Here is a 26,980-nt window from a genome sequence, read left to right on the forward strand (position 1 = left end):
AATGGAATCTAGATATCTCGAACTTTCATAACAAAAAATCTACACTAATTTATCCTGGCCATAAAATAAACTATGGAGTTACAAAGAAAGGGTGAGAGAATTAATCCAAAAAATTCGTCCAAAACCACTTACACGGTTACACCCAATCATCTACTCGTACCAGTCTCACCCACCTAGCCTATATCACCCTGGACCCACATGGAAACCTCTCTGAGTCACTTCTTCTCTGTCCATATTCTATTTCTCCTCCATCCAACACAGTGACAGCCGAGAGAGAGACCGAGGGCGCCGACCGGCACTGGACGGCGTCGACGCGTGGCCTCGACGTGGCAGCGCCGAACCGAGGCTTCACCTCCACCCAGCTGCATCGCCTCCTCCCCATTACCACTCCTGAGCCAAGCAAACCGAGGGGGAGAGCTCCGGCTTTTCTTTTTCATCTCGACCTTGCCGCCGGCCGTGAAGACGACGGCCGTCGCCATCGCCATTGTACCGTGGTCGTCTCCTCTCTTCTACCGTTCCATACTCTCCTCCTCATGCAGATCATCTTCTATTTTGACACCACGTCATTTCATCCAGTGCAGCCACGAGAACGCAGAGCTCGCCGACGATGCTCTGGAGCGCGCACTGGACGCCGTCGTCGGGTTCTCGTCGTCGTTTTGACCGAACCGAACCACCCCAAGCCGAACACTTGCGCCACCAGGATAGCCTCGACGTCCTCTTCGAAAGCCCTCAAGAACTCCAGCCAGTGCCGCAACGACGAGGGAGATCGGCGTCTTCTTCCTCAAGTCCGGCCGCCGACCACCGTCGTTGATTCCTTGATCCCGGGTGAGCTTCGGCGCAATTCCTCACTCGTGTAGCATCTTTAGATGATCGTTGAGCCGTTCCACTCTTTTTCATGACAGCTCGAAGTCCGGATGGTGGTTGTTACCGTTGCCATGCCGATTTCCGCCGTGGGGATATCCTCTGCATCATCGTCACTATCCAGGCCTACCCGTACCTCGTCCGAGATTTGGTGAGCACCCTGCAGCCTATGGAACATACATGCATGCACCCAATTAACCAATAGAAGCACATGCACCACCACCCGAAAACATCCTCTACTCGGACTCGCCGCTGGCGCTACTCCGATGTCCGCTATCTGAGAAATGCATAGGAATGGAATCGCGATAGCATGCCCTTCATTTTCTATTTTGGTCGCAACCCCAACGGAGTCACCGTTTGTCGCCAACACCGGCGAGCAGAGGTGCCGCCCATGGCTGCTCTGCTGCTTATCGAATGGAGAAGAAACAGGGACTTCATTTTGAGAATTTAAACAAATATAAGGTTCATTATGTAATGTTTCCACTCAATGACATATGGACCTAGGACTGCGGGTTGATTTCCTGAAACCATAGAGGCCTTTTTGCATATTGGCCTCAGACCGACAGGTTGACCCCATGAGTTTAAAATCTGAAAATGTAAAAGATAATACTAAAAGCCTTTACTTTTAAACAGGAAAACACCTAAACTTGTAAAATCCATATAAAATCAAATATAACTCTTTTTGAGATTATTCAAATTTCTGTGAACTCACCAAGTTATGAAATTTAATGTTATGGAATAAAAACTTGCACTCACAGTACAAATGTAGCCTCTAAAATTTATCTAAGATAAATCATACATAAAGCATATACAAACTTATAAGATGCATACAAAATTCATTTCAACTCATTTTAGAGAAAACTTAGTTTCTACATATCCACCAACATGTTCTCTAAAAACAAAGTAAAATAAAACATATACACACTTTACATCAAATGCCTCTAAAACTATTATCTTTAAAATAACTAGTTTTGCATAAGCTGAACTTTAGAAGTTCATATAAAATTCATCTTTGATCCTTTTTGAGTAAACTCAAGTTATGTAGAATCATAGAGTTGTGCACTTCAATGTTATAAAATAAAATGACATAGTTACAGTATAATAAAAACCCCTAAGCATTTATGTAAGGAATAAGCAACATGGAGCATACCTTAAATTGTAAAATTTGTAGAAAAATCATCTTTAGTCTAAATGAAGTGAACCAAATTTCTGTAGAACCAGCAAGTAATATTCTTCAACCTAGTAGAGTGAATTATGGAACCCTCTGTACAGACCATAGCTCTAAACCTTAATTTGGTAGAATAAGTACTAAACCCATAATAGTGGTTAAACAATACATATGAATATATATATATATATATATATATATATATATATATATATATATATATATATATATATATATATATATATATATATATATATATATATATATATATATATATACATGCATGGTAGCTCCAAATAAAACTTGTTAGGACTAGTGGAGCCATAGTTCCATCCCCATCCACCAAAACTTAGATGAACTTAGCTCATATAAAAATTTCTAGGTTGATATAATATATTGCTAGCATAGACTAGAGCTTCCCTAGTTTATAAAAATATGAACCATGATAATAAAAACCATAAGCTTATGAACTAAGGTTAGATTAGTTAACTAAAATACTCATTTTATTCATCACTACCTAGATGAGGCAAGTTCTAGACCTAAACCTCTAAAGCCATGAACCTATACAACACTATACACCTATAACACATTATAACTTTTAAAATACATAAAGAATTCACATTAACTCCAAAAATTATGAAACCAAATGTGTTGGTCTTAGAAAACATATATATTCACCCCAGCAAACACAAACTTAATAAGAATCACCTTACAACAGCATTTCACAATAGTACCTAAGTAAATCCTATACTATACCAAGCAAACTTCTAAAATTCATAACTCCCAAATAAAAAGAGATAAAATAGAAATTCTTTCACTTAAATTCATCTTAGACCAGTACCTATCCACTGTGCACAAATCATACATTTTAGAGCATTTTGGATTTTTCGCATATTTCGGTGTTTAATTGCATAACGTGTACTTTATATAGATAATTGCTTAATCGGTGAAGAAGTGAATTAGGTGCTGACATTTTCCAAATTCAAGGCAAGTCCCACCTCCCTCTCTTTGATCACATTGAACCTATGTTTTGGAGATTATTGAAAATGTTTGCAAATCTTGCATGTCGATTGTACACTAATAAATTAAAATTTTGTTAAACTTGATAGACAAACTCGTACTACTTGCATTATCATCTTAACTGCACATATATCCATATCCCTCATTCCTAACCTTAGGAACAATATGACTATACCACTTTATATATGAGTTTTGGTGACACTAGGTTACTATAATGCTTAGCCATGCTTAGAATGGTCTTCCTTGTCATTATGGGCTCATTACAAATATGAAAATTGATTTTTAAATAATCTTGACAGAACTTTAATACTTGTGATTTTGATAAATAAAATGGTGGAAAACATGGATTTTAGGTTTAGGCCTTAAGTGGTGCACATATAGTGATTAGTTGTGTACCGATAGGGAGAGAGTGTGCCCAAACCGACCTAAGGACTTCACTCAATGTCAGTTCATTTCGTATACAATACAACCACATATGCTAGTATGGGATAGCCCAAGCTTAGTAAATTATTTATGTTTTAGCCTTACATTCTGGTAGGTCGGTGTGTATGAGTTCGTATAATTCAGAGGAGCTTCCTATTTACCCTGAAGTAGTAGTTTAGGTGACTAAGCGTGTCCAATACAATGGTATTGTGCCACGTGGTGGGTTCCCATTGTGTCCGCCACCACGGCGTTAAGTTTAAGGCGTGGGCCCGCCACTTAACAGTTCTAGGTCATATTTCCAGTATGACTAGGATGGAGGAACACGTATCGTGCTGGTGTAAGGCTAAATCATGAATTTTGGAAAAGCTTTGTTGTAGGTAATAAATCAGGTACTTATGTATCACATGCCATGCTCTTGAATGATTATTATTTCGCATTATGTGGGTAAAGTGTACAAACTCTGCAGAGTAAAAACTAATCGATTAGCTGTGCTCGCGGTCATGAGCGGCGTGTGGATATGTATTGAGTATAGACTTACCTTCAAATTGTGATGAGATTTGAGAATCATCTCCTTGCTGCCATGGATGGCAATGAGGTGCATATTTACACATGATTAATGTCTACTTTGATGCTCATATGCTAAAATACTAGCTTGCTGAAATTTATTTGAAAGCAAATCTTATTTGAAAGTGTTTTATGCAAATAAAACTTGCTTTATGCTAAAAAGAACCATATTATGCCTTCCTTGATTATATGCCTTGCAAGTAGGGTGTTAGGTTTGTCTTGGTGCTTGCCAGTACATTATTTCTAATAATGTGCTGACTCTTTCTGTCGGAGATATGGGCCCGGGGGTATATGAAGTGAGGGGAAGTTACCTTCCCATCCAGCCGTGTGGCTCTACAGCCTAACCCTACTCCCGCACCTCGCGAGTCACAGAAGCAGCCGGGGGGCCTCGGGATGCCACGTCGTGCCCCTCTGGCTCGCCCGCTACCTCGCCCCGAGGCCCTCACCCAGCTGCCATGTGGCGGGGGGAGCGAGCGAGAAGGGGACCCAAGCTGAACAGCCATCAATGCGCGGCGCCCCAACTGTCCCTCACCGCGTTTAATGCGGTAAGGGTAGACGTGCGATGCCGCCTAGCTGACCCACGTCAATCGGACAATCGGACGTGACCAGTCTATGACCGGCCTGTTGCTGGTCACGTCCGATTGAACGGGCGGCCATGCCCCCACGTCGCCTCTATATCCGACGGAGTGGAGGTAGGTATGACCCGTCCCATCGGAGCGTCATTCGGAGGAGGACCACCACAATTCTTCACTCATTTATGAGGGAATGACAGGGCTGTCCCCCGTGTCAGGCGGGGGGCAGTGCTGGGTCCCACTCAAGGACTGGCTGTTGCTTAGCTTTCGGGCGAAGGCACGGATCGTGGCCCGGTCATGGTAAAGTGGGTCCAAATCCCATGGAAGGGTAGGTAGAGGCAGTGCATGTGGTATCCCCTTGAACTATAAAAGGAGGACATTGCCCATCGAGAAGGGGGACGACTCTTAGAAAACCTGAACTCTAGGAGAAGAAGGGCGAGAGAGCTCTCCGGAGTGAAGGAATCCTTGTAACACTTAACCATAATCTCAAACACAGGAGTAGGGTATTACGCTCCACAGCGGCCCGAACCTGTATAATCCGATTGTGTGCAAGCTAGTTAGCAGCCTTAGGGGTGGATACGTGATTTCTAAGAGGCGAGCTTCTTCCCCCGGCCGAACCCACGAAAGGGGGGTCTTACGACCTCCCGCTATCAAGGGACTTCCCTCGACAGCTGGCGCACCAGGTAGGGGGCAGTCGCGCGCTTTGAAGAGAAGTTGTTTTCTTCTGCCCCAAGTTTCCCTGGGCCCTTGACGATCATGGTCGAGGTCCTGGAGGTGGAGGAGGCGGTGGCGTTTACCCCCACCCCGTCCGGGAGTGCACGGGGTGGGGATTCTAGTGGGAGCCGCGGCCCTCGTCACCGTCGCCGTGACTCCCCAACTCCTCCCAGATGCGAACCCTCGCGGAGGGAGGATCCCACCCTTTCGGGTGGTTCGGCCCTCTCTCCACCCCGGGCGGAGGGAGGCCACGACGCGTTGGGGCACGACGCCGCCTCACTTACGGCGATGGCGGTTCGCCCCGAGGCGCGCTTCAGGCAGCGGGTGCCTTTCTGCGGCATCCCCCCGTGAACTCGGAGCCGGAGACCCCTGTTCAGCGCTGGCTGGACGACGTGGCCAACTTGGTCACCACTGCCCAGCGGCAGTTGGCCGCGGGCGGCCGACCCGCCACCACCAGTACGTCGCGTACCCCCGTTACCCTCTCCTCGTCGGCAAGGAGGAGGGCCCGTCGGTTGGCCACTGCCTCAAGGCGATCCACGGCTCCAGCATCGTCGGTGGCCTCGGGAAGCCGGAGGCGTCATGACGGTCTCTACGGGGAGCAGGACGCTCGGATCAACATCGACCGACGCAGGGACGAGCGCCGAGCTGCCCGCATGGGGGAAGGCACCTCCTCATCTGGAGTGCCACGTTCCTCCTTGAAGGTGCACTTAAACCCCCTAGTGGGTTTTGGTGATTAATGACAAGGTGGTTAAAGGGGACTAACGTGTTTATCAAGTTTATTCACAGGAGTTTAGTCCCAAAGCAAGTTGTGATGGCTAAGAATGCAAGGAGACCCCCCCAATTTGAATGTTCCTAAGTGCGAAAAACACCGAAGGTTATTAGACTAGGTTTTTCTCTTTCGAAATTGAGTTTAGGAAAAACCATACTATTAAGAGGGGTTTCAAGTGTGGTTCTAGGGTATACAAAGTGCTCTTAGTCATATCCATGAGTCAAAATATTTTTGGAATCTTTTTGAAAAATGATTTTTCTCCCCGGGACAGAGAGGGCTACCCGGAGGTTCTGGCCGGAACTTCCGGGCGCCATTTCAAAAGCAAAAATTTCCTAAGTGCTGCCCGAAACCTCCTGGCAGGTTTCCAGTTCAAACTTGTGAGTAACGGCTAGATGACATCACCTAGCCGTTATATATATATGGATTTCGTCCCCAGGTCACCCTTTGGCCATTCCACTTCAGTTCTTTCATGTTCTAGGGTTTTCTAGCCACTCCCAAGCTTCCTTTGCTTCCTCCACTCAAATCTAGAGCCTATCTTGTGAGATTAAGAGATTAGATGAGAGTGTAGGAGTGCTTTGGAGATGGCTTGAAGATTAGGTTTGATTGAGCACTTTGGATACCTTGTGGGCTGTCACTTGGGCTTATTACTCTTGGAGATCTTCTCCTAGACGGTTAGGCAGCGCCGATCCGAGGCTTCACCTCCACCCAGCTGCATCGCCTCCTCCCCATTACCACTCCTGAGCCAAGCAAACCGAGGGGGAGAGCTCCGGCTTTTCTTTTTCATCTCGACCTTGCCGCCGGCCGTGAAGACGACGGCCGTCGCCATCGCCATTGTACCGTGGTCGTCTCCTCTCTTCTACCGTTCCATACTCTCCTCCTCATGCAGATCATCTTCTATTTTGACACCACGTCATTTCATCCAGTGCAGCCACGAGAACGCAGAGCTCGCCGACGATGCTCTGGAGCGCGCACTGGACGCCGTCGTCGGGTTCTCGTCGTCGTTTTGACCGAACCGAACCACCCCAAGCCGAACTCTTGCGCCACCAGGATAGCCTCGACGTCCTCTTCGAAAGCCCTCAAGAACTCCAGCCAGTGCCGCAACAACGAGGGAGATCGGCGTCTTCTTCCTCAAGTCCGGCCGCCGACCACCGTCGTTGATTCCTTGATCCCGGGTGAGCTTCGGCGCAATTCCTCACTCGTGTAGCATCTTTAGATGATCGTTGAGCCGTTCCACTCTTTTTCATGACAGCTCGAAGTCCGGATGGTGGTTGTTACCGTTGCCATGCCGATTTCCGCCGTGGGGATATCCTCTGCATCATCGTCACTATCCAGGCCTACCCGTACCTCGTCCGAGATTTGGTGAGCACCCTGCAGCCTATGGAACATACATGCATGCACCCAATTAACCAATAGAAGCACATGCACCACCACCCGAAAACATCCTCTACTCGGACTCGCCGCTGGCGCTACTCCGATGTCCGCTATCTGAGAAATGCATAGGAATGGAATCGCGATAGCATGCCCTTCATTTTCTATTTTGGTCGCAACCCCAACGGAGTCACCGTTTGTCGCCAACACCGGCGAGCAGAGGTGCCGCCCATGGCTGCTCTGCTGCTTATCGAATGGAGAAGAAACAGGGACTTCATTTTGAGAATTTAAACAAATATAAGGTTCATTATGTAATGTTTCCACTCAATGACATATGGACCTAGGACTGCGGGTTGATTTCCTGAAACCATAGAGGCCTTTTTGCATATTGGCCTCAGACCGACAGGTTGACCCCATGAGTTTAAAATCTGAAAATGTAAAAGATAATACTAAAAGCCTTTACTTTTAAACAGGAAAACACCTAAACTTGTAAAATCCATATAAAATCAAATATAACTCTTTTTGAGATTATTCAAATTTCTGTGAACTCACCAAGTTATGAAATTTAATGTTATGGAATAAAAACTTGCACTCACAGTACAAATGTAGCCTCTAAAATTTATCTAAGATAAATCATACATAAAGCATATACAAACTTATAAGATGCATACAAAATTCATTTCAACTCATTTTAGAGAAAACTTAGTTTCTACATATCCACCAACATGTTCTCTAAAAACAAAGTAAAATAAAACATATACACACTTTACATCAAATGCCTCTAAAACTATTATCTTTAAAATAACTAGTTTTGCATAAGCTGAACTTTAGAAGTTCATATAAAATTCATCTTTGATCCTTTTTGAGTAAACTCAAGTTATGTAGAATCATAGAGTTGTGCACTTCAATGTTATAAAATAAAATGACATAGTTACAGTATAATAAAAACCCCTAAGCATTTATGTAAGGAATAAGCAACATGGAGCATACCTTAAATTGTAAAATTTGTAGAAAAATCATCTTTAGTCTAAATGAAGTGAACCAAATTTCTGTAGAACCAGCAAGTAATATTCTTCAACCTAGTAGAGTGAATTATGGAACCCTCTGTACAGACCATAGCTCTAAACCTTAATTTGGTAGAATAAGTACTAAACCCATAATACCATAATAGTGGTTAAACAATACATATGAATATATATATATATATATATACATGCATGGTAGCTCCAAATAAAACTTGTTAGGACTAGTGGAGCCATAGTTCCATCCCCATCCACCAAAACTTAGATGAACTTAGCTCATATAAAAATTTCTAGGTTGATATAATATATTGCTAGCATAGACTAGAGCTTCCCTAGTTTATAAAAGTATGAACCATGATAATAAAAACCATAAGCTTATGAACTAAGGTTAGATTAGTTAACTAAAATACTCATTTTATTCATCACTACCTAGATGAGGCAAGTTCTAGACCTAAACCTCTAAAGCCATGAACCTTCTCCTAGACGGTTAGGTATCGCCTCGGTTTTGGAGATGGCTTGAAGATTAGGTTTGATTGAGCACTTTGGATATCTTGTGGGCTGTCACTTGGGCTTATTACTCTTGGAGATCTTCTCCTAGACGGTTAGGTATCGCCCGTGAGCTCTCAAAGATCTTGTGGATGTCCCGGGAAAGTTTGTGAAGGCTTTCGTCACCTCCGCAAGGAAACGAGGTAAGTGAGTAAAGATTCTTGTGCTGAGTTTCAAGAGGTTGTCCTTGGTAGCGCAACTTGCACTTGTGGTCTTTTCTAGAAGGAATTGTAAGTTGGATCTTGGTGGTCACTCAATTCTAGAAAACGACCTAGAAGTGTTGAGTTGAAGGCTGTGGACTTCTTCTGAGATCTTTGCATAAGTGAGGTAAGGGGTTAATTGAGACCCGGCTCTTTAAGCACCTCAACGGAGAGTAGGATCCGTGTGATCCGAACTTCTGGAAAAAATCTCCTTTGTCTCTCTTGTGCATGATCTGTGTTTGAATTGGCTGGTATCTTGTGTTTTTCATCTTGTGCAACCCTGTGCCTGATTTTCCCTAGCTAGGACCTATTTTTCTTCTATTATTTTCGTTTATCTCTGTTGCCCGGAAGTTCCTGGCTCAAGAACTCTGGAAGTTCCGAGCTGCTCATCACTGCTAGGAAGTTCCGGTGTTTATCACTAGAAGGTTCCCGGCCCTGTCAATTTAACCGCTGCGATTGTTGAGAAAATTTCAGGAAAGCCTATTCACCCCCCCTCTAGGCTACATCTCTGCACGTTCAATTGGTATTAGAGCATAGTGCTCTTAATTCAAGCTTCACCGCTTTGAGTGTTCCACGATGTCGGACTTAGGGGGAAAGTACGGGGAAATTGGTAATGAAGATGGAGCGAGCAGCAAGGGAACTCCATCACCCGAGGGAGCTACTATACCTTTTGATTATAGCAAACTGCAAACTTACCATTCCTCCTCACAACTTCGTCTCCGTGCCTTCCGGGCGTGCTCCTCAATTTGATGGGACACATTAAGCCGCTTGGAAGCACAAGATGAAGTTGCATCTAATCTCTTTGCATCCAAGTATTTGGAAAGTTGTTTGTACAAGTATTGACGTACCTCATGAAGACATGGAGCTCACTTCGGAGCAAGAACAACTCATCCACCGCAATGCTCAAGCTTCCAATGCAATTCTCTCCGCCTTGAGTCCGGAAGAGTTCAACAAGGTTGATGGACTAGAGGAGGCCAAGGAGATATGGGGTACTTTGCAATTGGCTCATGAGGGATCACCCGCCGTTCGTGATGTCAAGATTGAATTATTGAAAGGAAGGCTTGGAAGATTTGTGATGGATGACAAGGAGATACCACAAGAGATGTATGATAGGATGATGATTCTTGTCAACAAGATTAAAGGACTTGGGAGTGAGGACATGACAAATCACTTTGTTGTCAAGAGACTTCTTCGTGCTTTTGGTCCAAGAAATCCCACTCTTGTATCAATGATACGGGAAAGGAAAGACTTCAAGAGGCTCACCCCAAGTGACATTCTTGGAAGAATTGTGTCTCATGAGATGCAAGAAGAGAAAGCTCGTGAAGTGAGGTAAATGGTGAAGAATGCTGTCATGATCAAAAATCAAGAAGTTGCTTTGAAGGCAAAACAAGAAGAAGAGTCAAGTTGTGAAGAAAGTGAAGATGAAGAAATGGCTTTTATTGTCAAGAGATTCAAGCACTTTCTTCGCAAGAGTGGCTATGGCAAAGGGAGGAAGGATGATGACAAGGGAAAGAGGCAATCAAAGAGAGCGTGCTTCAATTGTGGCGAATATGGCCACTTTATTGCCGATTGTCCCAAGTCAAATGAAGCTAAGGCTAAGGGAGGCAAGAAGAAGCCAGAGCGTGCTCATGTGGCGGAGGCACACATGGCGGAAGTTTGGTACTCCGAAGATGAAGAAGATCTCGAGGTCAAGCCCAAGCCCAAGTCAAAAGACAAGGTTGAAGGAGAAGGTGGTGTTGCTACCGTCGCCTTCAAGTCATCTTCTTCAAGCAAGGAGCGTCTCTTCAACAACTTGAGTGATGACGACGACGACTCCTACCACTACTCTTGCTTCATGGCCCAAGGCCGCAAGGTGATGACTCAAAAGCCCACTCAAACTTCTCTTGATGTTGATTCTAGTGATAAGGAAAGTGATAATGAATTAGATGATGTGCTTAAGAGTTTTAGCAAACCCGCTATGCAACATTTGGCTAAGTTAATGAGAGCTTTGGATAGTAAAGAACAATTACTCGAAAGGCAAGAAGAATTGCTTATTCTTGAGAAGAAAAGAAACCTTGCCTTAGGGGAGAGCTTAGCTAAAGAATGTGCTAAAAATGAACACCTTACTAATGAGTTTAATTTGGCTAATGGTTCTTTAGCTAGCATTAGAAATGTCAATGAAACTCTTCAAGAGAAATTTGCTAGTTTAGAAAAAAGTCATAAAGATCTTGAAGTTCAATTTGACACTCTTTGGAATAGCACTTCTCAACCAAATGTGGTTTCCAATTCTTCTAACCCTTCTACTAGCAATGGTTGTGCTAGGTGTTACAATATTGATTTGAACTCTTATGCTACTAGTGTTGATGCTATGCAAGCTCTTAAGAAAGAGAATGAAAGGTTGGGCACTTTGGTGAAATATGGGTGCATGAAGACATACCATTCAAAAGATGCCCTTTACAGGACCATCACCGCTCATCCTAACAAGGATGGACACGAGCTCGGGTTTTCGGGTGGAAGTCCTGTGTCTAAGCGTGTGATGATAAATGGGAAAGAATGCTTGATGTTTGTGAGAGAAGGTAAAGCTCCACAAGCAAGTGAGGTGACTAGTCTTGTGAGCAGCCAGGGACCCGGAACATCCGGACAAACCGGGCGAAACTTCCAGGTGGGAGTCTCTGTCTCTCAAAAATTCCCACCAGGAAGTTCCGACCAGTTTACCAGGAAGTTCCGGGCCAATGGCTGTGCACAAGACATGACCGGAAGTTCCGGGCATAATGTCAGGAGGTTCCGTCCAGATGGTCTTTACTATGATTCATATGTAATTTCCAAAAATTCAGAGGGCAAAGTGGTTGCTTATTTTAATGGGAATTACAATGATGAGTACCGCACTTGTGTGTGGGTGCCAAAGGCTTTGGTGACTAACATCAAGGGACCCAAACTTAGACAAGTTTGGGTTCCTAAATCCCAAGCTTGATTTCTTTTGTAGGCATACTCCTCTGGTGGTTCAAGTTGGGTTGTGGACAGTGGTTGCACCAATCATATGACTGGAGAGAGGAGTATGTTTACAAGTCTTGATGAGGAGAACGGAACTCGTGAGAATATTGTGTTTGGAGATAATGGTAAAGGAAAGGTAATTGGTCTAGGTAAAATTGCCATCTCCAATAATCAATCTCTCTCTAATGTTCTTCTTGTCAATTCATTAAGCTACAATTTATTATCCATTTCTCAATTATGTAAGTTGGGTTACAATTGCTTGTTTACCGATAAGGATGTGACCGTCTTTAGAAGGGATGACTCCTCCATAGCATTCAAAGGCAAGTTAAAGGGTGATCTCTATCTTGTCGATTTCGATGTGGATAGAGTGAATCCGGAAGCTTGTTTGATTGCTAAATCCTCCATGGGTTGGCAATGGCATCGTAGACTAGCCCATGTTGGAATGCAGAATTTGGCAACTTTTCTAAAGGGGGAACACATCTTCGGGCTCACTAATGTCACATTTGAGAAAGATCGTGTGTGTAGTGCTTGCCAAGTCGGGAAACAAGTTGGGAATCCATATCCTATCAAGAACATCATGACTACAACACACCCTCTTGAGCTTCTACATATGGATTTATTTGGGCCCATTGCTTACATAAGTATTGGAGGTAACAAGTATGGTTTTGTTATTGTTGATGACTTTTCCCGCTTCACTTGGGTGTATTTTCTCCATGATAAGAGTGAGGCTCAAGATGTCTTCAAGCACTTCGCCAAGCAAGCCCAAAACCTCTATGATCTCACCATCAAGAGGGTGTGAAGTGACAATTTAGGAGAATTCAAGAACACTCAAGTGGAGGATTTCCTTGATCAAGAGGGAATCAAGCACGAGTTCTCCACCCCCTATGATCCTCCTCAAAATGGCATCGTTGAGAGGAAGAACCGAACTCTTATTGAAGCCGCAAGAGCAATGCTTGATGGGTACAAGACTTCGGATATCTTTTGGGCAGAGGCCGTGAGTACCGCATGTCATGCCATCAACCGCTTGTACCTCCACAAGATCCTAAAGAAAACTTCATATGAGCTCTTGAGTGGTAAGAAGCCTAATGTTTCATATTTTCATGTCTTTGGGAGCAAATGTTTTATTTTAAGTAAGAGGCCTCGCTCATCTAAGTTGTCACCTAAGGTGGATGAGGGATTCTTACTTGGCTATGAATCAAATGCACATGCCTATCGTGTCTTCAACAAAACCTCCGGTATTGTTGAAGTCACTAGGGATATGACATTTGATGAATCTAATGGCTCCCAACGAGAGCAAGTTGTTGTACATGTTGTAGGGGATGTGGATCCAAGTCAAGCTATAGGTACTAAGGCTATTGGAGACATACGAGCAGTCGAGTCGCAGGATGACCAAGAAGATAGGGATCAACCTCCGTCATCGACATCCAATAGCCCTACAAGTGCTGTGTCTACTGAGCCGGAAGTTCCAGGTCCTATTGACCGAAACCTCCGGAGATCTCCAGGCCCGGAAGTTTTGGGTTCTACAGTCCGGAACCTCCGGACCAGTGGCAGTGAAGACGTGCCAACGGCACAAGTGGATGGGATCAATGCTGAGGGCACTTTAGAGCATTCTGATCAGGCTCAGGTCCTCCCAGTGCACCATCCAAGGATACATCACACTGTCCAAAGAGATCATCTCGTTGACAACATACTTGGTGACATAAGAAAAGGGGTAACTACTCGCTCTCGTGTCGCAAGTTTTTGTCAACACTTCTCGTTTGTCTCTTCTTTGGAACCAACCAGGGTGGAAGATGCGCTTGGTGATCCTGATTAGGTGATGGCTATGCAAGAGGAGTTGAATAACTTCACTCGCAATCAAGTGTGGACTTTGGTGGAGAGATCCAAGTAAAATGTCATCGGCACCAAGTGGATCTTTCGCAACAAGCAAGATGAACATGGGGTGGTTGTAAGGAACAAAGCCCGGTTAGTTGCGCAAGGGTTCACCCAAGTCGAGGGTCTCGATTTTGTTGAAACCTTCGCACCTGTAGCTCGCCTTGAGTCAATTAGAATTCTTTTAGCCTATTGCCACTCACCATGATTTCAGGTTATTCCAAATGGATGTCAAGAGTGCCTTTCTCAATGGACCTATCTCGGAGTTGGTCCATGTGGAGCAACCACCGGGGTTCGAGGATCCAAAATTGCCAAATCATGTGTACAAGCTCCACAAGGCGCTCTACGGGCTCAAACAAGCCTCTAGAGCTTGGTATGAATGTCTCCGAGATTTTCTTTTGAAAAATAATTTTGAAATTGGAAAGGCGGATACTACTCTCTTCAATAAAAAATTTAAGAGTGATTTATTCATATGCCAAATTTATGTCGATGACATAATATTTGGTTCCACTAATGCTTCTTTTTTGAAGAATTTAGTAGTATCATGACTAAAAAGTTCGAGATGTCTATGATGGGCGAGTTGACCTTCTTCCTCGGGCTACAAGTGAAGCAAGCACAAGAGGGCACTTTTATCTCTCAAACCAAGTACGTGAAGGACATTCTCAAGAAGTTTGGGATGGAAGATGCCAAACCCATCAAGACTCCTATGCCTACCAATGGCCACCTAGACCTTGACGATAATGGTAAATGTGTGGACCAAAAGGTATATCGCTCCATGATAGGATCCTTGCTTTACTTATGTGCATCTCGTCCCGATATCATGCTTAGTGTTTGCATGTGTGCTCGCTTTCAAGCGGAACCTAAAGAGTGCCATTTGATTGCTGTCAAGAGAATTATAAGATATTTAGTTCATACTCCTGATCTTGGCTTGTGGTATCCTAAGGGTTGTGACTTTGAGCTTTTGGGCTATTCCGATTCAGATTACGCCGGGTGTAAGGTTGATAGAAAAAGCACAACCGGGACTTGTCAATTTCTTGGGCGTTCCCTTGTTTCTTGGTCCTCCAAGAAGCAAAATTCCATTGCATTATCCACCGCCAAGCCGAATATGTCGCCGCCGGTTCTTGTTGTGCCCAACTCCTTTGGATGAAACAAACTCTAAAAGACTTTGGCTACAACTTCACCAAGATCCCACTCCTATGTGACAATGAGAGTTCCATCAAAATAGCCAATAATCCCGTTCAACACTCTTAATGAGGCAAACCAGGATGATCTTCGCCGCGACGATCTCGATTATCTTGAAGAACGGAGAAGGCCTGCGGCCCTGCGTGCTGCGCGCTACCAACAAAGCCTGCGGCGCTACCATCAGCGCCACGTCCGGGCCCGATCACTGTAAGTTGGCGACCTCGTCCTACGCCGCGTGCAATCGCGTCTAGGGCTGAGCAAGCTCTCGCCAATGTGGGAAGGGCCATACAAAGTGATCGGCGTTCCCCGGCCAGGCTCCGTTCGACTAACCACGGAGGACGGCACAGAGTTGCCTAACCCCTGGAATATCGAACACCTCCGTCGCTTCTATCCATAGCGTCGAGATTTTTTGCTTTCCAGGCGCTCGGGCCAACCCCCGCACAACCACTCGGCTTGTGCGAGCTTGGCCGGGGGCTACCACTGGGTATCCTTTTCCCTTTACAAGCAATGAATTTTTTCTATTTAGTGTGAAGCCCGTTATCCTCACTCTTTCCTCTGGCTTGTCCTGGTTCAAACGACAGTTCGCACTTACTCCGAACCCTAAGTGCCGTGGGGCGACCTGCAAACCACCGAAAGGGAGCCCAAACGCGGGCCGTGCCCCGGGTTGCGCCAAACCCCGGGGGCTCGGAGGGGCCTACACACGGCCGTCCCCGACCCCCGGTCGTCGTAGCCTCGGTCTGGCCAGTCCCGCTGGGTGGCTCCCTCGAGGCGACAGTCTTGCCCTTCACCACTTAGGTACCACGGACTGAGCGCGGATTTACCTTTTCGCTAGAATAAGCCCGAGGGGGGAGGATGGGGTAAAAGCGTCATTTCAATCACAGGCAGATTAATTATATACTTTTGCTCTTGTTTTTTCTTCTTTCTGTGCCGCAGGCATTCAATGAAAAAAGCAATGGGGTAAAAAGTGCGAAAAGGAAGTTTTAATTGCGGACAAGACAAGACGGCACGATGGCCTAAATACAGGAAGTGTCCGCTGTAGGCACAGAACAAAAGGAAATTGAAAGCGCGGGTAATCACGGAGTGCCCAAGCCCCCGAGGCCGGCGCCGCTAACGACGTCGTCCCAGTCCTCGCCGACGACGTCGTCATCTTCGTCCCCGCTCCCGCTCTCCTCGTCCGAGGCAAGCCCGAAGGTGAACCGGGGGGCCAACCCCTCGAAGTTATAGACGATCGCGTCGGCCGCCTCCCGGACTTGCTCCCGAGCCCTTGCCTCGGTCCCCGGTGGGAAATCCTCGAGTGCGCGCCATGGGACGAAGTCGGGGTCGCTCGCGTGGTGGCTCGCGAGGACTAGTTCCACCGCGGCCCGCGCCAAAGAAGCCGACGACAATTTCACGGTCTCGCTGACCTCCTCCTCCAGCCTCTCCAGATCCGCCGCCAGACCGTCCAGCCGGAACGCGAGTGCCGGCTGTGTGGGCGGAAGCTTACTATCCCGGCGCACGGAGATGCCGACTCGGCGCCCCGCACGCTCCAGCCGGTCGACGGCGTCGGAGAGCTGCCCGGGTCCGATCCCGTTGGTGAGGCGGAGGACCGCAATCTCCCCAGCCTGATCTTGCACCAAGCGCTCTAGGTCGGCGAGAGCTCTCTGAGCCGTGGCAAGCTGGCTCACCAACTCCGCGCCGCCGGCTTGCCCGCCCGCCGCCAGGTCCTTCTCCCGGGCCTCCAGCTCAGAAGCCCTCACCGCTATCGCCGTGCGCTCGGTGCGAGCACTCTCCAAATGCCGAGCCTCGCGCCCGGCAATGGCCTCCTCGCGTTTCGCGAGTTGCTCGCCCAGCCGGCACAAGGCCACCTCACGGCGGTTCACCTCGGCTTCGCGCTCGGCGAGTGCGACGTCCCGTTCCTGGCACGCCTCTTCCCGGAGCCGTAGCTCCTCCGCGTGGCGGTCCGCTGAAGCTGTCGCGGTGAGGGTGATCCGGTCACGCTCGGCTACGGCCTCTTCACGAAGGCGAAGGGAGACCTCCACCTCCACCGCCGTTCTCTCGTGGGCGGCCAAGGTGGACTCCCGCTGATCTAGCAGACGCTCTCGGTCCTCCAGCGCCTAAGCCTGTCTCTCCAGCTTCTGGGCTCGCTGCGCCTGCTCCTGGCCGCGCACGTTTTGCTCGCGCTGGATCCGGTCGAGGACCTCGATTCGCCAGCGAATCGTTGTCTCAAACTCCTGCGCGGAGCGGGCACGCTCATCCAAGGCCCTGCGTTCAGCCTTGAGCGCCGCCGTCCGGGCCCACAGCGAGGCGTCGGCCTCCGATACCCGCCGCTCCTGGGCAGCAGCTGCGTCGAGGATACCGCGGGCGTCCTTGATCCTCTTTGCCCGGTCCTCGGCATGGGCCTCATGCTGTAGGCGGATGTCGCCCAGTGCTTCATCCAGGACGCTTGAGGCAATCAGCGCCGCCTGCCGCTCTTCCTCCGTCTCCCGCATGACAGAGTCCAGCGTCTCCTCGCGCGCTTGGATTTCGGCTAGTTGGGCTTGACGCATTTTGCGTCCCACCCTCACCATGTCGTCAACGGCGCGGCGCCCCTCGTCAACTTGCACGCGGTCCGCAGCGAGTTGTGCCCACTCTGCCTCCAGGGCTGCTCGCTCTTCCACCAGGGCTTGAACATGGGCATTGAGCCCCTCCCGTACGGTGGAACCGGCGGCGGCGAGCACCTGCAGGAGCGGCTCCATACTTGCCGGAGTCGGAGAAGAAAAAGTCGCGGTCCGCCCCCGAGACGACGGAGTGCTGCTGGATCCCCCGCGAGACTGGGGCTGCCCTCGGCCCCCTTCTGCGCGACCAGCCCCGAGGGCGCCCCAAGTGCAAGGGGGAGCGGCTGTCCCTCTCGCCCCCCGCCTCGAGTCCTCGGGTAGATTCGGCCTCGGCCTCGGGCTCGGCCCCGCCCCTAGTTTCGGTCTCGACCTTGAGCCTAGGGCCGCCTCCGGTCGCGGCCTCCGAGCCGCAACCTCCCTCACCCCACGATCCCGGGTGGCGCTCCGCATGAACCCTGGTCTCGGAGCCACCTCCGGGAGGGACGTCACCGCCGCTATCGCCCGCAACGGGTCGAGCCCCAGCTAGGGTTAGCTCGGGGTCGGACCCGGTATGCGGAGTCCAGGCCCAGCACCCGCCAAATCACCATCTTCGCGTCCTCCTCCCCCAGTCCCAACACTCAACCACATGCATGCGCATGGGGTCGTTGGGACTAGTGTACACCCACGCGCCACGGGATCGATCCTGGAGTGGTGCGATGCAGTGACGGAAATAGTCACCAAAGACCATCGCCCCTGTGAGGCCCAGGCTTCGCAGGCCCCTAAGGCGATCCCACACTGCGTCGTACTCCTCGCCCAGTTCCGAAACCGCCAGCCATGCGGCGGATCTTTCGGGAGGACCGGCGGGAAGCCGAAGTCGCGGGTGGTCCGGCAACGCGGTGTAGAGCCAGTCCTTCTTCCAGTCCTCCCATTTCTTGCGGAGATGACTCTCGATGTATTGCCCCGCCGTGCCTGGCCGGGGCTGGAAGTAACATCCCCCTACCACCGCACCTTGCAGCAGCTGCGGGATGAAGAAAGACTGGAACAGCCGCATCGTCGGCCGCACCCCGATGAACATCTCGCACAGATGCGTGAAGATGGCCAGCGTCATCATGGCATTGGGTGCGAGATGCAAGGCATGGATTTCATGGAAGTCCAAAACCTCATGGAAGAATCCGGATAACGGCGGAATCAACCCCGCCATAGCGACGGACAAGAGGTGCACGGATCGCTCCGGATACCGCGGCCGTGGCCGCGACTCCCCCGCCCTCGCGACGGCGTCTTCCGGCATAATCTTGCGGGGGAGGCTAAGGTGCCTATCCACCATAATGCGTGATGCCGGGAGCACTGTGTCACCAGTGTCTTGAGCCATGATGGCCGGCGGAGAAGCGGCGGAGGGCTTGGCGTGCGGAATAGTGTGAAGCGGTGAGAATGTTAGGGCTAAAGGAGCGAGAAGACGAGTGGGCGGTTGGCGAAAGGAAGGAGGCAAAGTCCCTGCCTCTGTATCCTTTTATCCTCGCCTCACCCACGCTCACCTCCTCGTTTCACGCCCTCACGGTTGCCCCCACGATTCTCGCGCCTGCGGTTGTCTCTTCGTTTCCCGCGTCCACTCATCACGTTGCCCATTGAATCCGTGCCCCGCCTTTAGTGCACCTATCAGCGGTACACTCGAAGTAGGGCACGCAACGGTCACGGGCGCAACCTGAGCGAACCGTCACCTCTACCGCCGCATGAGTAGCGAGAGAGGGAATCGAGGCATGGTCTGACCGACCCCCCGATTTTCGCGCCTTAAACATCCTCATCATCAGCGTGGTCAGTGGCGGCCAAACCGTTGCTGTGGTTGACACGCCAACTTGGCCACTCGACAACATTCCCTTAGATTCCCTGCCGGGCCCACAACCCCAGCTTGAGAAGTCGTGAGGCAACACGTCAGACCGACCTCAGGAGGCCGATGTCCGATATGGTGCCGGGGGCTAATGTCGGAGATATGGGCCCGGGGGCATGCGAAGTAAGGGGAAGTTACCTTCCCATCCAGCCGCGTGGCTCTACAGCCTGGCCCTACTCCCGCACCTCGCGAGTCACAGAAGCGGCCGTGGGGCCTCGGGGTGCCACGTCGTGCCCCTCGGGCTCTCCCGCTACCTCGCCCCAAGGCCCTCGCCCAGCTGCCATGTGGCGAGGTGAGTGAGCAGAAAGGGGACCCAGGTTGAACAGCCATCAATGCACGGTGCCCCAACTGTCCCTCACCGCGTTTAATGCGGTAAGGGCAGATGTGCGATGCTGCCTAGCTGACCCACGTCAATCGGACATGACCAGTCTGTGACCGGCCTGTTGCCGGTCACGTCCGATTGAACGGGCGGCCGTGCCCCCACGTCGCCTCTGTATCCGGCGGAGTGGAGGTAGGTATGACCCATCCCATCGGAGCGTCATTCGGAGGAGGACCACCACAAGTCTTCACTCATTTATGAGGGAATGACAGGGCTGTCCCCCGTGTTAGGCGGGGGGCGGCGCTGGGTCCCACTCAAGGACGGGCTGCTGCTTAGCTTCCGGGCGAAGGCACGGATCGTGGCCCGGTCAAGGTAAAGTGGGTCCCCCTCCCATGGAAGGGTAGGTAGAGGCGGTGCATGTGGTATCCCCTTGAACTATAAAAGGTGGACCTTGCCCACCGAGAAGGGGGACGACTCTCAGAAAACCTGAACTCTAGGAGAAGAAGGGCGAGAGAGCTCTCCGGAGTGAAGGAATCCTTGTAACACTTAACCATAATCCCAAACACAGGAGTAGCGTATTACGCTCCACAGCGGCCCGAACCTGTATAATCCGATTGTGTGCAAGCTAGTTAGCAGCCTTAGGGGCGGATACATGATTTCTAAGAGGCGAGCTTCTTCCCTCGGCCGAACCCACGAAAGGGGGGTCTCACGACCTCCCGCTATCGAGGGACTTCCCTCGACACTTGCTGTTGAATTAACGTTTTGCTTGCAGGTTTTAGATTGTCTTTGAGTGATGTGGGTATTCGACTGCTTCTTCTGGAACTTGAACTTAATGGAGTAAACCCCTAGTCGGTTTGCTTGTGGATTGGGTAGACAAGCTTCCGCTGTTCTATTATTTATTTGGCCAGTCAGCCAATGTAACTAAAGTAGATGTAGTGTATAATCGCTTTCATCTTATTTGTGTTTGCTATGTATAACCATGCTTGAGATGAAAGTGTGAATCTAGTGCACATCCTAGAAACTAGATTCACATGAGTATGAGTTAAGAATATTTGAGATGTTATAGATCTTTAGCCATTTTTGTCAAGTCTCCTGAATGTGTAACACATCTGGTCGCCGCCTTCGAGTGGTTCGACGGGTACATCTCAGGCTGAAGTTGACTGGTAGGCTAAAGGCCCAACAATGTCTCCAATATTCCTCTCTCGAGGCGTCGGATATTTCATTATGCTTGTTTGATGACTTGAATTATTCATTTCATCTCTCAATTATAATGGAAGGTCTGGAGAACCTACAATACTTATGCACTACTACGTTAGAGTGATCAACATTTTGGGTTGGTCCAAAGGAAATAATGAAATAAAGTGCCAAAAATGGCACAATATTCAGAGAAGCATACTCTAATGGTAGACATGGTTGAGTTGATTTTGGTCAATTGTGGTAAAACTACACCTTTTATTTCCACATACTGTAGATAGTTACAGAAACATATACACCTTTGTTGAAACTGTAGAAAGTATAAATACAAAAATAATTGAAATGTGTCTATTTGGTATAGGAAAAAGGTAATCAAAGCAATGGATCAATTTCTAATTCTACAAAGCATGTTGAGTAATATAGCATCACCACCTCAGTACATAATAGTATGCGAACATAAAATTACCTGGCTTGGTGATCACAAAAGCAGCAATGAAGACATGTAGAAATGCGTTAATCCCTTATATATACAAAACCGTGCGAGTCATTAAAATTCCACATCAATATTTGGCTATCCTGTGAGCCAAGGTGAGCCAAGGTCCAGTGCTCACCTTCACTATGCTCCCTGGAATGCCTGAAAATCAAAATCGGCATAAACGCTCAATGAGATGTCAAAAACAATTCCCTGCGCAACAATAATATATTCTATAATTTAACTGAATAATAGTTTTGTGGTGTACTAATTGGTGGGATAGAATAGAGCAGTGAATACTGTCTAGCAACACAACTAAAATGAGCATACATATGGAGGAAAAATGGACAACATTTAATACATCCCAAAGAATTACTTGAGGAAAATGCAAGAATATAAAGCAGTGGCAGGTGGAGCGTTACCAAAGAGGACCACTCAGCTAGAAGCCTGAAAGCCTTTAACCTGAAGTATACAAAACAGGATAAGAATTAGCAGTTAAAGCTTCATGACAAGCAATAGCATCATTGGAAAAATAAAAGCACCAAAAAACTGAAGCAATCGAGAGAAACTGTTGGAAGCATAAAGTGCTCCCTTGTCATTATTAAGCGTACAAAATCATGATTTATCCACTTACCATAATATCCCAAAGTCAAGAGTAAACGTCTTTGTATGCAAGAAGGTGGTACTCCTGCACAGGCTAGCAAGCTTAACAATTAAAATTGCTAAAAACAAAAAAAAAAGCGGTCGAGTGGCACAACCTTACCTTAATCTTCGCAATGCTGATTTGACGACCGACACTGGCAAGCAGCCCAAACGACGCAAGCGCCCAGCCAGGAGCGGCCAGCGCAGATTACGATCGAGTGGCACAACCTTACGACAACATAGCAAAGAAATTCCATGGTAAGAGTTTTTAATTTCATGATGGCCTAATAACGATAAGCGTTGACGAAGGTAATGTCATAGGGAAAAATGAGAACTAACCTTGTGGTTGCATAGTTGTATATTTTGCACAACCCATTAGTGTTTCATGGCTGATCTTGTTTGCTTTAGGTAAATTGCCTTCCAGGTTTCGTAAGATGCAACCTATTATGAACCAATATGCATAGTACCTTACAAAATGAATACCAAAGTCACTGTGACATTCAGTAGGAGAGTAAAAAAAATAGGATTATAATCTTAGATCATATCATCACTCTGTAGAAAATGAAGTAAAAGTAATGCATAAAGTATAGGTACATTGCATGCAAATTTTGTACCAATCTAGTAGTAAACTCCCTTCATGGTCCACAAAAGAATTGAACAATAGCTCTCAGGAGTAGTTTACGGGAAAGAAAAATAGAATACTATACACAAAAGGTCAGGAAAGGCACCGAGGAGACGGGGACTCCAGGTTTAACCATCTGGTCTTTATTTTGTGACGTGGCCAACAACCATCTCAAGTGTGGTATAGTTACTGTATCATCACACCCTACATTGGTTCGATTGTAGAATTGTCAGTAGATAAAATGGTAAACACGCCATCTAAATCCTCACAACTAAATCATTATAAATGATTGTAAGAAATAAGAAAGAGGGGGAGTATCCGAGAGAGTTTGATATATTCCATCAAGAAAACCGCAACAGCAGCCTCTAGCAGGAGTAGATGAGGGGAGGATGAGGTGAGGCGGCAGTGCGCACGGCGGTAAATAGGGTGCGGGGTAGGTCACGACCGGTGGAGGTGGGGAACAGCGGCAAACATCAATTCTTTGGCCTCCTGCGTGTCTCCTCCCATCGCTGCCGAGCTGCTACTACCCCCACCAGTGAGCTCAACACAGCTGACGACCCTGGATCTACCACATCGAACCATCAACTTTGGATCTGGATTAGAGAAAGAGGGAAAGTGTACACAAAGAAGGGTGGGTGAGCAGGGCCATCACCTGTGGAGCTCACCGCTGGGGAACACCGTCCGGCATCGACACCGCTAGCGCTTGCCCACTACTTCGATTGACCAGATCTGCCAGCAAGGAGGCCGTGGCTGCCGGATTGGGCACCCACGGCCTCCCCTTCGAGCGGGTGTCGGCGGTGGCGTAGCAAGGAGTGAAAAGCATCCACAGCAGGGAGGAGAGCAGGAGGCAGCCACGGCGGTGCATCGCACAGGAGAGGGCGAGAGAGATGAAAGGGGGCGATGCAGAAAAGCTAACCATCTTCCCCTCCTCTCCTTGCCCTCCCTGCCCCTCGGGCGAGCTCTCCTCCTCCCTTCTAGCGCTGCCCGCGGCGGTCGCCGGAGGACGGAGGCAGCGAGGTGTCGCATCCAACCAGTGGTGAACGTGCACCCGCTTGCCAGCCACACGGTCGGCACCACTTCTTAGGACCTATTTTTGACAGAGGCCAAAAAAAAAAGAAAAAAAAAGAAACTAATTTGCTTTCTTGTTTGCTGCCGCTTTGCTCTTGCGCTCCCGCCGTCGCTCTTTACTGTATGACGATGTCGTCTTCATCGGGCACCGTTTCTATTCCTCGTTGTCCGGTTCTTTCTGATGGTGTCAACTACAGTCATTGGGCTCAGCACATGCATCTTCACATGCGTGGTCAGCGTCTTTGGGATATTTTGTCTGGTGAGCTGCCCTGCCCGCCTTGCCCCAATGCTCCTCGTATGCCACACTTTCCGCTCAGTCTTCTGCCGAAGACAAAGCGAAGGCGCAAGAGGCGTACGATGATGCTATGGAAGATTATCAAAATCAGTATGCTCTGTATAAGGCTTGGTTAGATAAGGATGCTCGTGCTTCTGCTATTCTTGTGGCTAATATGGAGGTTCATCTCACTGGTGCTGTGGTTACTCTTGCTTCTGCACATCTTATGTGGACACACTTGCGAGACCGTTATGCGCCTACTTGAGATGCTCTTTATCTTGCTATGGTGCGTCAAGAGCAGTCATTGCAGTAGGGGGATGCTACAGTTGATGAGTTCTATACACAGTTGACTTCTATCTGGCGTCAGCTTGATTCCTTGGGACCAGCGATCTGCCACACTTGTCAGTGTTGCCAGCATCAGCGTGCTCACATGGATCTTCGTCGCATCTACGACTTTCTCACATGTCTTTGATCAGAGTATGAGTCAACACGTGCCCAGTTGCTTGCTCGACACCCTCGGGTTACCATGGTGGAGGCTCTTACAGATATTCGTTCAGAAGAGATTCACCTTCGAGAAGCGGGTATTCTACCGCCTCCCTCTTCAGTGTTAGCCGTTCGTCCTGAAGCCTCTTCGGTTTCTTCGAAGTCGAGTACAACTCCCTCCTTTACTTCGCCGGCACGTACTTCTCCGGTTGTGTCCTCTACTAGCAGCCATCTTCACTTCACCTATTGTGATAAAGATGGACATGTGGAGTCCTTTTGCTTTCGGAAGAAGAAGGATTTACGGCGTGGTCGTTCCTCACAGGTTACTTCGGGTTCTTCTCAGAAGAGTACTGGAAGTTCTTCTCAAAAGAGGACTGGAAGTTCAGATACACAACGCATAAACGTACCACAGGAGTAGACAGAGATTTTTCGGTTTTTTTTTAACCTTTCCAACTTCAGATCAGAGAAACGAGGAGGGCAGCAGGCAACAACGACCAGGAGCTGGCGGCGCCCCGATGAGAGGTCGCCTGCAAAAAGGGGCGACGACTTGCGGCCGCAGGCCGAGCCGCAACAAACGACCAGCAGCCGGCGACAAGGAGCACGACATGCGGCCGTTGGCGGTGGTGCGACGAACGAGCAGCTGCCCTCGACGATGCGGTGGCCAGCGGCGCCGCGACGTGCAGCAGCCGGCAACGAGGGACGATGGTCGAGCAGCCGCCCGTGACGAGGGCGGCCAGCAGCGCCGCGACGTGCAGCGGCCAGCGACACGGTTCGGCGATGAGCTGCAGCAGCCCACAAGGAGGGGCGATGCCGGCAGTAGGCCTTCACGCAGAAATCGATGGTGATGAGTAGAATTTGACGAGAAGAAATGGAGATGACATCTTGCTCAGATCAATAGGAACATTGTGTCTTCAAAGTGAAGAAATACGATTATCCTCGACGAAGATCAAGCAATGAGAAGTCATGGGAAAAAAATTTCTTTGCAAGATGAGAAGTCTAATTGGCTCTTGATACCATGTTATGAATAGTGATCATATTCATGAGAGGGCAATGGCCTAAGTATATATACAGGTACAGGAGAATGCCAAAAGACAAGTACAAGAGAATGCCAAAAGGCCAATAGAAAAGCCATAAATATACATCTAACACCTACGATCATCTTTTGTTAATGCTTTTTATCTAAGCAAAATCATGCACTGGTGTATATACATGTAATGTTGAACACGGATAATGGTGTGCCTGTCAGGAGGTTAGAAGGGTAAGTTCAATCGAAGTTCACTTCAATTTGCAACTTTTCCGTCTACTTACCAATCTGTAATTTATCGATGCGGCACAGCGGCAGCGAAGAGGACCAGAAAAGGAGCAGGGGAAAAGAGGATCGACACGGACGAAGAAAACCCTAAGCGCTATGGAGCACGGCGGCAGCGAAGAGAAGTAGCGGAAAAAGGGTCAATGCGGGAGCAGAAACCAATCTCGCTGCTCACGGTCACGGGAGGGTAGAAGTGGAAGAAACATTGGATCCTTGACACACGTTAGATTGGATGGTGCAGATGGCATCAATAAGTATTGCCAGAACAGTAGAATAGTAATATAGTAGCTGGGGGCAAAAGTTGTAGGAAAAAACAATAGATTTTATATGATTTCGTGAGGTCCCCATGTGTCACGCCCGGAATTTCTATGCAAAATTCCAAACGCTTACATGTGTGTGAACCCTCGTCCAGGAATCAGCCGAGGCACACAATAACAAATTGATAATAGAGTACAAATATTACTCTAATTAATAAGCGAATAAAATGTCATTACAGAGGTAGATAGTTCCTCTCAATCAATAAAGATCTAAGCAGCGGAAAATAAATAAACGGCGGAGACGGCTCCACTCCACAGGCAGCTTGACCAAGGCTACACCTAATCCTTCACACCATCAGCCTCATTGTAGAACTCTTCCTCTGATGAATGATTGCAAGGTGAGTATATGACATACTCAGCAAGCCACGCAGCAAATATGCAAGTGCACAGGATAACAAAGGATGGCATAATAGGGTTGCATTTGCAAAAGCAGCATTTAGCAGACATTTGAGAATTTGATAAAACAGTTAAGTAATTAAACAATATTAATCCAACGCTATACAACATACCCTGTTGTATAGGCCCAACCATTCTGAACAACCACCCCGGCTGCACAGTTCTATCTCCAAACCAGGAATATACCATTCCAAACAACCAG

General features: G+C 48.2%; 1 protein-coding gene across 11 annotated transcripts; it reads left to right on the forward strand.

The window, feature by feature from the left end:
* Window positions 1-260: 260 nt before the first annotated feature.
* Window positions 261-26,540, forward strand: LOC107281131 (uncharacterized). 11 transcript variants are annotated; one of them, XM_066310680.1, is made up of 5 exons: window positions 261-491; window positions 577-1,012; window positions 2,961-6,929; window positions 7,015-7,263; window positions 7,341-21,088. In XM_066310680.1, exon 5 carries the CDS (start codon window positions 10,561-10,563, stop codon window positions 12,175-12,177), a length of 1,617 nt encoding a protein of 538 aa, XP_066166777.1. In that variant the 5' UTR covers window positions 261-491; window positions 577-1,012; window positions 2,961-6,929; window positions 7,015-7,263; window positions 7,341-10,560; the 3' UTR covers window positions 12,178-21,088. The 11 variants fall into 11 exon arrangements, 10 of the variants coding, with proteins under 10 accessions (XP_066166777.1, XP_066166779.1, XP_066166782.1 ...); XM_066310682.1 differs by having other exon boundaries at window positions 577-825; window positions 903-1,012; window positions 7,015-21,088; XM_066310685.1 differs by having other exon boundaries at window positions 582-825; window positions 903-1,012; window positions 7,015-21,088.
* Window positions 26,541-26,980: the final 440 nt, after the last annotated feature.

This window comes from Oryza sativa, chromosome 5 (assembly GCF_034140825.1).
Source record: "Oryza sativa Japonica Group chromosome 5, ASM3414082v1".
Lineage (NCBI taxonomy): Eukaryota > Viridiplantae > Streptophyta > Magnoliopsida > Poales > Poaceae > Oryza > Oryza sativa.

Coding starts and splice junctions, on each gene's coding strand:
- LOC107281131 (XM_066310681.1), top strand. CDS start 10,561: ATGGTGAAGAATGCTGTCATGATCAAAAATCAAGAAGTTGCTTTGAAG.